Consider the following 13,218-nt stretch of genomic DNA (forward strand, 5'->3'; position numbering starts at 1 on the left):
TGTCGGATGAACGCTAGTAAAAGCTACATAGTTAAGAACCTACGAAGTCGGCTCGTTCTTGAATTATTCTTATGTCAGTAAGACAAGGCGTCTACGGACATTACAGATATGGTGTGCAGGCCCACCCTGGTGGACACGCCCTGGCACCTATCAACCATTGTCCCGCTGCCTTGTGGGTGAGTCTGGAAGACATAAGGCTAAGGGAGCTCACCCCAACAGAAAAGCAAGCTGTGGCGGCACGCTTCGAGGCGGTTTCCGAAAAACTGGATTTCCGGCAGCCCCCTGCAGTTGTGTGGAGGTGCCGGTCGTCTAGGGATCCCCCTTGCCATCGGAACCATCTCCTCTACAATCAAGTCATGTGGCGTTGGGAGAAGCGCACCCCCCATGCCACTTTAAAAACGATCTCTGCGCAGGTATCTTCTGCTATCTGAGTCCTCAAAGGACCCACAAATAGAAGAAGATGGTCATCATCGGGCACGATGGACAACCAGCAAGCGTGTGTGTGTGTGTGTGTGTGTGTGTGTGTGTGTGTGTGTGTGTGTGTGTGTGTGTGTGTGTGTGTGTGTGTGTGTGTGTGCGCGCGCGCGCGCGCGCGCGTTGGAGGTAGATATTACAGTTGCACATCTCGTGTCATCCCTTCAGGGGACAACAGACTAAATACAGACTTTGGCTTTTTAATCCAACCATGAATTCAATAAAGAGGCAGATTCCCCCCCCCCCCTATTTGTTCCAGCAGTCGAGGCGCTAAGGAGAGCAAAAAAGCCTGTTGATATTTGTGCTCTGTTATGTTTAAAAGGTACAATAGGCACACATGGTTTAACACGTAGTTGCCTTTCACTATTCCTTATTATGCATCATTCACAACCAGTGGCTATTTTTCAAAGTTGATCAAGCGAGGTGTTGGTTAAGTTGTTATTGATAAGTTGTTATATTTGATAAACGGGCATGACACCCCTGAATCCCAGACAATTCAGCCTGTTTGCTTACTTTATAAAAATATGCCATAAGACCTTTCTCTTATATCTCTAATTTTCTGTAATGAATCAGAATCAGAGTACTTTATTCTTCCCAGAGGGGAAATTGGGTAATGTAATGTAATGTTAAAAAGGGGACTGTGTCATGGTTGTTTGGTCTGGGTCGTCAAGGCTCACCTGTTTCCCATTCCCTTATGTGGCTTGCCATTTCTGTTGCTACCCCTGCTTTACTCACCTATTCTCCATTCCCTGATTGGCTCCCCAACAGTATTTAATCCCCCTGGTTGGCGCAGGGTCTAAGGGAAATGTTAAAATGGTGGCTTATGTTTAGCCGGATGCTTCACGTCTTGTCTCAAGCCTTCCTTGCCATCTGTATCCACCGTTCCCGTGTCTGTAAGTTTGTTTAATTAAAACATTGTTCTAGCCCAGTTTGTCTCCGCGTTTGGGTCCTCAATTCCTGCTCCCGGCGTGTCAGAATGCTGCCTTTATTACTTACCCCCTTATTCTTTTCATTTTGTGGCACAACCTTAAAATGGATTTGGTGGGAAGGTAAACTCTCAGTTCACTCATTTTTGTTAAGATGTGAAGGCAACTGGTAGGGATGCTTTAAAGAATTTTACCTAATATTGGGGATGCAATCCATGTTCACCCCCCTTCAGCTGCAGGTGATTGGAAATGTAGAGTGTGGCTTGACTATTTATACAGAATGACGTCACTAGACTACCAGATTTACTCCATGTGGGCCCATTCCAACCACATTCGAAGAAAGTCTGTGCCTTGTTCTTCTGCACCGTTTTTCAAAGCAGTACAATTGTAAGAAATTGGTTGGAACGACACCTGTGGTGTTAAAGTCAAGAAATGTGTTGTTTGCATTCTGACCCATGGCTTAATGCCATGCTAGCATTAACAGGCAAAACAACCCCCCCCCCCCAATTTTCGACTCTTGTTTTGATTTGTTTTTACTTTTTTTTTTTTTTACTACCAAAAAACAATTTTGATATGGGTCTTGTGAAATAAAAGCTTTGTTAAAAGTGCGTAGCTGCTAGGTTAGTCATCAAACTGACACCACATAAATATTCAGTGCAATCCAATGAAAATTTGCTCTTTTTGTCTGGTCAGTGTCTAAACTTTCTATCAACCTCCCTCTCTCTCACTCACTCTGTCTTCCTCTCTCTCACCCTTTTGTTCTCTCATTAATTGGTCTTTTGTGATTTTTTTTCTTTTCTAGAATCTGCACTGTCAATAATATCAACTTAGTGATACTGTAAGTTTTTTTTCTGTATAAGGGACAGCAGCATTGACTCTACAAACACATACATGTACATCTACGTATACTAAGACTTTGAGCTTTTTTCCAGACAGCTTGTGGAGAATGCAACATTCATGCAGGCCTAATTTTAGAGGCAGGGTAATCTCATGATTACCACAGCATGTCAGTGGTTTTGGCCCCATGGTTTGGGTGGTGCGGTAGTGCAGTGGTTAGCAATGTCACCTCACAGCAAGAAGGTCCTGGGTTTGGACCCCGGGGTTGTCCAACCTTGGGGGTCGTCCTCTGTGTGGAGTTTGCATGTCTTCAGTGGGTTTTCTCCGGATGCTGCAGTTTCCCCCCCACCATCAAAAAGACATGCATGTTAGGGTTTATACTCCTGTCTGTGCCCTTGACCAAGGCAATGGGAAAAGAACTGGAGTTGGTACCTGGATGCTGCACAGCACTGCCCACTGTACCTAGCTACACAGCTAGGCTGGGTTAAATGCAGAGCAGAATTTCCCTACGGGGATCAATAAAGTATCTAAAAAAAAAAAAAAAAGCCAAACTCCCACATCAATACTAAGTGCATTTGCCTTTTGCTGTTAAAAAGAAAAGAAGCCAGTATCCTTGAGCTACAGTATGACCGTGCCCTGCAAAAATAACATAGTCCAGTTCAGTATAATGTCTTGAATGTAATGGTGAGGGTAGGCAGTTTTTCAGTTTTATGGATGCTCTAAGGCAGTGTTTCTGAACCCTGTCCTCAAGGAACCCCTATCCTGCATATTTTCTTTGCAACCCTGAATAGGTACCTGTTTGTAGTTATTCAACCAATCAGCAATGAATTTTGTCAGATGTTGCACACCTTGCATAATTAAGTGCTGCGAGATGATTGGTCGAGTAAGTACAAGCAGGGCTACCTATGCAGGGTTACAATGAGAATCTGCAGGATAGGGGTTCCTTGAGGACTGGGTTGAGAAACCCTGCTCTAAGGAAAACTTTTGCTACTGTCTTATTTCTGATTTAGCTTGTATATATGCTGACCCTGACTTCAAGGAAACCTGTTTTAGGTTGCAAGTAAATGACATTAAAAAATAACATACATTTGGAAAGTATTGCACCAGGTTTAGGCAAGTATTTCTATTTCATTTGAAAAAATCTGCATGTTGGAAAATTATGGGTGAATAGTGTTAAGCAAATCGAGTTCGACAAATAAAAAAAAAAACAGAATCTTAACAGTTCAAACCCAAAAGATTGGACTTTGTGTACCTCATTGATGTGTGTTGTAACACATGGTATTTGCAGTGATGCCTGTGCACCCAAATCCCAGAAAACTTCTGAAAATGAAAGACACCAGTGCTGTTAGGTCAGCAGCATTCCTGCTGCCGGAAAAAAGAAGCTGCTTCCCACGACTTTGCTGCTTCCTCAAACTCATTGCTTCCTGCCCTTGTCTGCTACATTTGGTTAATAAGATGATAATGTAAACTGCTATGTGCCATATTTCCCTGAGACGGTCCTATCTGACGGCAAGCGTCGAAATGAGCAGCTCGGGAAGTGTTGATAATTTGGTTATTCGTGGATATTTTATTTCCTTAAATACGTTAGAAGTAAAAAGTGTCTTAAAGCACATTTATTTTTATGTAAATCCTCAAGATTTGTAACTTCAATCAGTTGCCCATCATTATTGAAAGTAGATCAAATTCATATAGCACTTTTCTAACGCTCAAAGTTGCTTTACAATAAATGGTGGTGAAACAAGACAACAGATAAACATAATACAGACATACATGGGTGGATGGGAAGGGGGGCTATGAGAGGGAGAAGCGGCAGCCACACATGCCGCCAGCGGTACTCTCCCACTTAAACACATACAAAAGGGCAAGAAAAACAAAAAACACTGTGGATGTTGGTTTTCTGTAGGGGTTTACTCCCGTAGCCTATTCCTCTCCCGAGGTGTCCACTAGGCAGTGGCACTATTTAACCCATAGCTGGGGGCTGGTTCGTGGACATCAGGGAATATCCACACACCGGTGAGCCTGTGTACTGCATGTCTAGGGGCCAGACCTCCTCCGAGTCCCTTGTAGTTCAGCCAGGGCCCAAGGTGTACCCAGTTACCATGTGTCGCCACGAGGAGGCACTACATAGGGCTTGCTGTTGGAGAGGTTATGTACGGGCAGGGAGAGACTTAGGTGCCCGGCTCTCCTGTTTGCATTTCTGCTAGCCAGCGGTGAAGGTTGAGAGTGAGACGTGACAGGCACTGAACACTACACCAACACACTAGACGCTTCACAACAACCCGACTTCTTACACAAGAATGTCAGACACAAGTACCACGTGGTGATATCTTTTTATATATTAACTTGAACTCCATCCATCCATTATCAAGACCGTTTGTCCTGCTCTCAGGGTCGCAGGATGCTGGAGCCTATCCCAGCAGTCATTGGGCGGCAGGCGGGGAGACACCCTGGACAGGCCGCCAGGCCATCACAGGGCCTGGTGGCTGGGCCTAACTTGAGCTCACTGCCCTGATTATGTCCAAATTGGTCTTCATAGGTTTTTGCTGTTTTCCTCAGCTGCAATAACAGAATTCTTAGACATGCAGCCATGGATATTTGTGTTGAAATGAATGTAGCCATATCGTAATGGGTGGGCTGACTGTGAAACTCAAAAATGGGAAAGTGAAGAATGTTAAATATCCATCCATCCATTAGCCGAACTGTTTATCCTGTTCTCAGGGTCACAGGGATGCTGGAGCCTATTCCAGCAGTCATTGGGCGGCAGGCGGGGAGACACCCTGGACAGGCCGCCAGGCCACCACAGGGCTGAGACACACACAAACATTCATACCTAGGGACAATTTAGTACAGCCAATTCACCTGACTTACATGTCTTTGGACTGTGGGAGGAAACCGGAGCCCCCGGAGGAAACCCATGCAGACACGGGGAGAACATGCAAACTCTACACAGAGGACGACCTGGGATGACCCACCAAGGTGCGACTACCTGGGGCTCGAACCCAGGACCTTCTTGCTGTGAGGCGAACGCACTAACCACTGCGCCACCCTGCCACCCAGAATGTTAAATATAACCAAGGTTTTTCTGAGGGCGAAATACTTTATGGTGCTGACTCATGAATTTTCTAAAATTGTTCATTACCATAAATGTCGATTTCAAATTTGCGTCCTTCTCAGAAATGGGCTCCCAAAGTAGCACAAGGAATACAAGCACACAGAATCTACTGTTCAGTGTTTGAAATGGACTGCAGCTGCACAGTACCTCACAGCATGCACTTTTCATATTTTAGGCTTACATTCATCCATTAACTACACCCGCTTAATCAAATTCAGGTTGGTGGGGGCATGAAGTCTATCCCAGCAGGCACTGGGGGGAAGATGGATAGACACCCTGGACAGATCACCAGTCTATCACAGGGCCCACACACGCACAGTCTCCCCTATGGACATTTTAGGAACTCTAATTCACCTAGCATGCATATCTATGGACTGTTGGAGAAAACCAGAGGAAACCCATGCAGACGTGGGGAGAACATGCACACGCCACACAGATGGGCGGGAATCAAACCCAGGACCTCCTCCCTGTGAGATGACGATGCTAACCACTAAGCCACCATGGCACCCTTAGGCTAATTTATCTCTGAACATTACTGTCATGATGAGGCCCACTCTTTGGTGTTTTCATAAAGTTTGACATTTTATAATACAACTACAGTCTTAACTTCTTTAAAAAAATTTTGGGGGGGAATCCCCGCCCCCTTTTCTCCTCAATTGTATCCGGCCAATTACCCCACTCCTCCGAGCTGTCCCAGTCGCTGCTCCGCCCCTTCTGCTGCAGACTACCATGTCTCCTCTGATACATGTGGAGTCACCAGCTGCTTCTTTTCACCTGACAGTGAGAAGTTTTGCCAGGGGGACGTAGCGCATGGGGGAATCACACTATTCCCCCCAGTTCCCCCTTCCCCCCGAAAAAGTGCCCCGACCGACCAGTGGAGGTGCTAGTGCAGCGACCAGGACACATACCCACATCTGGCTTCCCACCCGCAGACATGGCCAATTGTGTCTGTGGGGACACGCGACCAAGCCGGCGTTAACACGGGGAGTCGAACTGGCGATCCCTGTGTTGGTAGGCAACAGAATAGACCACTACGCTATCCGGATGCCTGAATATTGGCATTTTTTAGTCATCGGAAATGGTGCAAATCTTAGTTTGATTGAAATAAAGCATAGTTGTAATATTTCATGTGTACAGTTTTTTGGTTAATATCAGGCTAGCCCAATGTGTAGCAGTGAGGTCATTTGTAGGACGGTGGTAGCAACGTGGTTCCCTGAAGTCTCTCGCTCTCTCTTTCTCTTTCTGTCCTTCAGCTAGATGGCTCCCCATGGTTTCAAACTATCATGCTCTGCCTCAGGCCCTCTCTGTCCTCTGCTTCTCTCTCTCTCATTCTACTGCCCTCCCATCCTTTCATTTCCCCCCTCATTTTCATCTTTTCCCCCCTCTCCCCTCAATGTCCTTGAAGTGATCGTGTCTCTGACTTTCTGTCTTATCCCCTCTGTCTATCACTCTCCCCACTTTCTTACACATTCTCGTCATCCTCTCTCTCTCTTGCGCTCTCTGTCTCTCTCTCTGTCCCTCCCCCTCCCTCCTTTGTCTCTCTTCCTGTGCTTTACACTCCGTCCCTCCCCTCACTCTTCGCCGCGGTAATGGTCGCTGACAGGACAAGGTCGTGGTAAAGTGCTGTGTGCTCTGTGTTGGTGCTATAGGTCACGCCAAGTTTAACACAGAGAAGGAGAGAGAAGAGGAGCTCAAACTCCTACAGCATGCTCCAGATGACAGCTTTATTGCATACAAACCCACACACACACACACACACAGGCAAAACTAGCCACAGACATGCATATAAATGCATGAGAATGAAACATATGAAGGTTATGAGTCCACTTTTATCGTTCATATGTTGTTGTTTTGGCTGGTTGGCCCACGACAAACACCTCTTGTTTGCTTTGTCTCGCTTGCATTAAGATTAAATTTGTATATGATAAAATGGGATTTTGTTCTTGTGCAATGTGTTTGTGTGTAGGATCCAAGTAGAGAGGAGGCCCTACTGCAACAGTTGAGGGAAAAAGATGAGATCATCCTCCGACTCCAGACTGAACTGGTGAGACACACACACACACACACACACACACACACTAACAGGTACTATTTAATGAAGATGCCAGTTGGGGACCTGTGAGGCGTCTGTTTCTCAAACTAGAGACTCTAATGTACTTATCTTCTTGCTCAGTTGTGCAACGCGGCCTCCCACTTCTTTTTCTACTCTGGTTAGAGCCTGTTTGTGCTGTCCTCTGAAGGGAGTAGTACACACCGGTGTAGGAAATCTTCAATTTCTTAGCAATTTCTCGCATGGAATAGCCTTCATTTCTAAGAACAAGAATAGACTGTCGAGTTTCAGATGAAAGTTCTCTTTTTCTGGCCATTTTGAGCGTTTAATTGACCCCACAAATGTGATGCTCCAGAAACTCAATCTGCTCAAAGAAGTGCCCATCCAACCAATCCAACTTGTGGGAGCTGCTTCTGGAAGCGTGGGGTGCAATTTCTCCAGATTACCTCAACAAATTAACAGCTAGAATGCCAAAGGTCTGCAATGCTGTAATTGCTGCAAATGGAGGATTCTTTGACGAAAGCAAAGTTTGATGTAAAAAAAATCTTATTTCAAATACAAATCATTATTTCTAACCTTGTCAATGTCTTGACTCTATTTTCTATTCATTTCACAACATATGGTGGTGAATAAGTGTGACTTTTCATGGAAAACACGAAATTGTTTGGGTGATCCCAAACTTTTGAACGGTAGTGTATATATATATATATAGCATTTTTTTCTGAAACCGTCAATGGTGTTGAGTGCTTGACTAATGAGGAGCGGAACATCAACACGGATACAGGAAAAAAGACAGCTGTAGAGTGCGAGACGCACGAAACAGGCCTGTACTGCTATGCATTAAAGTCTTTTTTCCTGTATCCGTGTTATATATATATATATATATATATATAATAACCTGAGGCCGGTAACATTATATATATAATGTTACTGGCCTCAGGTCTAGGGGTACCTGAGCCAGTAGCTAAAGTTGCTGCACAGTCCTGAAATGGCTGTGGAGCAGTAAGGAACAGACACAGGTTTAGTGTGTTATCAACTCAAGCGCCATTTAAATATATATTTCGATCAGCCAAAACATTAAAACCACCTGCCTAATATTGTGTAGGTCCTCCTCATGTCACCAAAACTGCTCTTAACTCATTGAGGCATGGACTCCATAAGAACTCTGAAGGTGTCCTCTGGTATCTGGCACCAAGATGTTAGCAGCAGATCCTTTAAGTCCTGTAAGTTTTGAGGTTGGGCCTCCATGGATCTGACTTGTTTTTCCTGCACATCCCACAGATGCTCAATGGGATTGACATCTGGGGAATTTGGAGGCCAGGGCAACTCTTTGAACTCTGTCATGTTCATCAAACCATTTCTGAACAATTTTTGTAGTATGGCAGGGCACATTATGCTGCTGAAAGAGGCCACTGCTATCAGGGAATACCGTTGCCATGAAGGGGTATACTTGGTCTGTAACAATGTTTAGGTGGATGGTACTTGTCAAAGTAACATCCACATGAATTCCAGGACCCAGGGTTTCCCAGCAGAACATTGCCCAGAGCATTACCCTGCTTCTACTGACTTACCTTCTTCCCATAGTGCATCCTGGTGCCATCTCTTGCCCAGGTAAACAGCACATATGCACCTGGCCATCCACATGATGTAAAAGAAAATGTGATTCATCAGACCAGGCCACCTTCTTCCACTGCTCCTTGGTCCAGTTCAGACGCTTACGTGCCCATTGTAGATGCTTTCAGTGGTGGACAGGCATCATCATGGGCACTCTGACCAATCTGTGGCTATGCAGCCCCCATACACAGCAAGCGTGTGTTCTGGCACCTGTCAATCATAGCCAGTATTAGCTTTTTCAGCAATTTGAGCTACAATAGCTCCTCTGTGGGACTGGACCAGACAGGCTAGCCTTCGTGCATAAATGAGCCTTGGACGCCATGACCCTGTTGCTGGTTCACCTGATGTCCTTATTTGGACCACCTTTGGTAGATACTGACCACTGTATACTGGGAGCACCCCACAAAACCTGCCGTTTTGTAGATGCTCTGACCCATTTGTCTAACCATCACAATTTGGCCCTTGTCAAAAGTCACTCAGATCCTTACGTTTGCCCATTTTTCCTGCTTTCAACACATCAACTTCAAGAACTGATGGTTCACTTGCTATCACAACCCTTGACAGGTGCCATTGTAATGACTTCACTTGCCTGTCAGTGGTTTTAATATTTTGGATGATTGGCATATATAATATTTGACTTTTGTTCCAAAAAGTGTCAAACTGTGTTAAACTTCATCATATGTTGCAGTGCTAAACTTTACAGAAAGAAGAGGTATGAAAATGGTTGGGGTGGGACTGAAACAATGATTTGAAATTGGATATTGACCCCACACTACCACTATCACATGGCAAGGTACCTGGCAACCATAATTTCTATCATTGACAATTAAATTGCTTGTTCTCCCTCACCTGATATGTTAGCCGAATGACTCCAGCTAAGTGGAAATGATTATTTAATTAAAATTGCCTCTCTGGACAAGACTTGAACCATTGCTACTGATTCTTTCAACACTGTAATATTTGGTGTAGCCAAAGTATATTGATGAGATACCTAAACCCAAAATTAACTGGCTTTATGAGTTTCATTTACATCACAGAAATAGTTTGGAGGTTTTCCTTTTGAGAAACTGTTTCTTACAGCAACATTATCATTTGCTTTGTGTCTGTGTGTGTGTGTGTGTGTGTGTGTGTGTGTGTGTGTGTGTGTGTGTGTGTGTGTGTGTGTGTGTGTGTGTGTGTGTGTGTGTGTGTGTGTAATTTGTCATCTATTCCATCAAAATAATGTAAGGGACACGTGCCAGCCTTGCATGTGGGGGTAATGTGCGAGTTATGCCAGTGTTGTTGAAAAATGCCAATCCAACCAGCTGATGTGAAGCTCATTTCGCACCTGTTTGATCACCTCTTGGCTTGTACTACTCCTTTTTTTCCTCTCACCCTATTTCCTCTCTTTCATTCTTCCATCAGTACACTTCCTCTCCCCCTCCCCCTCCTTTTCAGGCAACGCCTCTCTCTAGCTCTCTGGCACTTTTCTCTCTTTCTATCGCACTCTTCCTCACTCTCTCTGCAGATAACTAACATTCCAACCACCCATCGCCCCCTTTTTTTTCCCTTCTCTTTTTTTTTCTTTCTCTCCTTTGCCCCTTCTTGTGTCTGCCTTTCTGGCATATGGCGACAAAGTAATCACCAAATGACTTTTTGTGTCTCTGCATAGTTTACACATTCATTGGACCATCAATCCATCTTCAAGACATACTTGCACATGTACAAGCATGTACACACACACACACACACACACACACACACACACACACACACACACACACACACACACACACACACACACACACACACACACACACACACAGAAGAGCCTTCAGTGTTTTTGCATGCATATATGTATTATCTGTCCAAAATTTGGCATTTGCCTCTGACAGGGATTTTCCGGCTCCTGCCACCCACTAGATATGATGCCATTTGTATAATATGTTTGTATGTTCTGGTACCTCCTGCTAGCGGTACCAGAGGAGCCATGCTGCCTCCATCAGACTATGTAACCGTTTCATTCCTCAGGCTGTGAGGTTCCTCAACAGCCTGAACACTGAGACCTTCCATAAAAGGACTTTTTGACCGTCTTACTCACTGTCCGTGTCAGGTGTGCTTGTGATGTTTAGGTCTGTGAAGTAATTCTTGTTTTTAATGCACTTCTTTTATGTGGCCCTGAGGTCCTTGTGAAACGTAATTTCGTTCCCTTGTATGTATGAAACATGCATATAAGGCAATGACAAATAAAAGCAGTGTAAGTATGTACGTACACACAGGCCTGCAGGCGTGTGTGTGAATGCACATTCACACATACACTATATGTACAAAAGTATTGGGACACACCTCTTACTCATTGAATTCAGGTGTTTCATTCAGACCCATCGCCACAGGTGTATAAAATCAAGCAGCTAGCCATGCAAGCTGCATTTACAAACATTTTTGAAAGAATGGGTCATTCTGAAGAGCTCAGTGAATTCAAGCGTGGTACTCTTCATAAGATGCCACCTTTGCAATTAAGTCAGTTCATGAAATTTCTTCCCTGCTAGATATTCCATGGTAAGTGGTATTATTGAAAAGTGGGAGCATTTAGGAACAACAAAAACTCAGCCACGAAGTGGCAGACCACGTAAAGTCACACAGTGGGGTCAATGCGTCCAGAGGTGGATAATGCGTAAAAGTCGCCAACGCTCTGTTGACTCATAACTGCAGAGTCCAAACTTCCTCTGGCATTAACATCAGCACAAAAACTGTGCTCCGGGAGCTTCATGGAATGGATTTCCTTGACCGAGCAGCTGCATGCAAGCCTTACATCACCAAGCACAATGCCAAGTGTCAGATGGAGTGGTGTAAAGTACGCTGCCACTGGACTCTGGATCAGTGGAAACGTGTTCTATGGAGTGACGAATCACACTTCTCTGTCTGGCAGTCTGATGGATGAGTCTGGGTTTGGCAGATGCCAGGAGAACATTACCTGCCTGACTGCATTGTGCCAACTGTAAAGTTTGGTGGAGGAGGGATAATGGTATGGGGTTGTTTTTCAGGGGTTGGGCTAGGCCCCTTAGTTCCAGTGAAGAGAAATCTTAATGCTTCAGCATACCAAGACATTTTGGGCAATTCTGTGCTTCCAACTTTGTGGGAACAGTTTGGGGAGGGCCCTTTTCTGTTCCAGCATGACTGTGCCCCAGTGCACAAAGCAAGGTCCATTAAGACATGGTTGGGTGGGTTTGGTGTGGAAGAACGTGACTGGCCCGCACAGAGCCCTGACCTCAACCCCATTGAACACCTTTGGGATGAACTAGAACGGAGATTGCGAGCCAGGTCTTCTCGGCCGACATCAGTGCCTGGCCTCACAAATGCTCTTCTGGATGAATGGGCAAAAATTCCCATAGACACACTCCAGATTTTGGGGAAAGCCTTCCCAGAAGAGTGGAAGCTGTTATAGCTGCAAAGGGGGGACCAACACCATATTAATGCCTATGGATTTAGAATGAGATGTCATAAAACCTCCTGTAGGTGTAATTGCCAGGTGTCTCAATACTTTTGTACATATAGTGTATATATGGCCTGTGTCCTTCTTACAATCAAAGCGTGAGCTTAATTCCCCCCAGACCATATGTCTTTTGAAAATAAGTCATCATATTATGGCCTCAAAGTGATCTGTTGGGATGCTAATATTGCCTACCCAGCATCGCTGAAGGTGTGTGAGCAAGAGTGTGAGAGCGCACATGCATGTTTGAGTGTGTGTTGAGCATATGAGCCTGTATAAATATGCCTGTATTTGTGTGTGTATGGGGAAACCTTGCCCGTAAGTGCCATAGTTAAAGTGTGGCATTTTGAAGGAAAGGGCAACTCATACCCAACACTCTCCTATCTGTCTCCATCTGTAAATCTGTCAGTGAAAAACCTATTAATTATCTCCTAGAAGGACCTCCATGTTGGCTTGCCAGCATTCACTGTCACTTTTTTATGAGTCCACCTCTGCTGGTGCACGTCATTGAAGGATGGTGTTACAACCACAATATTTAGCTGTGAAAAAAACCCTTCCTTGCCTTTCAACTAGCATGACAATCAAAGCATGTTTTAATTAGCTTTCATCTCTGGCTACTTCACTCTTGTCGGAGATGTATACAGGATTATTATGTAAAATTTCATCTCACATTCTGCCAATTTCTCCCTGACCTAAACCCTTTCACCAACCTCGCTCTCATTTGGTAAGTTTCATC

At 44.7% G+C, this 13,218-nt stretch overlaps 1 protein-coding gene across 1 annotated transcript in view; it reads left to right on the plus strand.

Annotated features, from left to right (window-relative positions):
• The window catches only part of ccser1 (coiled-coil serine-rich protein 1), a 276,242-nt gene that overhangs the window by 152,049 nt on the left and 110,975 nt on the right, over positions 1-13,218 (plus strand). Inside the window, exon 9 of the mRNA XM_056290829.1 lies at positions 7,316-7,393. Within this exon, the coding sequence (XP_056146804.1) occupies positions 7,316-7,393 (78 nt within the window). The remainder of the gene's footprint in view (positions 1-7,315; positions 7,394-13,218) is intronic.

This window comes from Lampris incognitus, chromosome 1, assembly GCF_029633865.1.
Source record: "Lampris incognitus isolate fLamInc1 chromosome 1, fLamInc1.hap2, whole genome shotgun sequence".
NCBI classification, from domain to species: domain Eukaryota; kingdom Metazoa; phylum Chordata; class Actinopteri; order Lampriformes; family Lampridae; genus Lampris; species Lampris incognitus.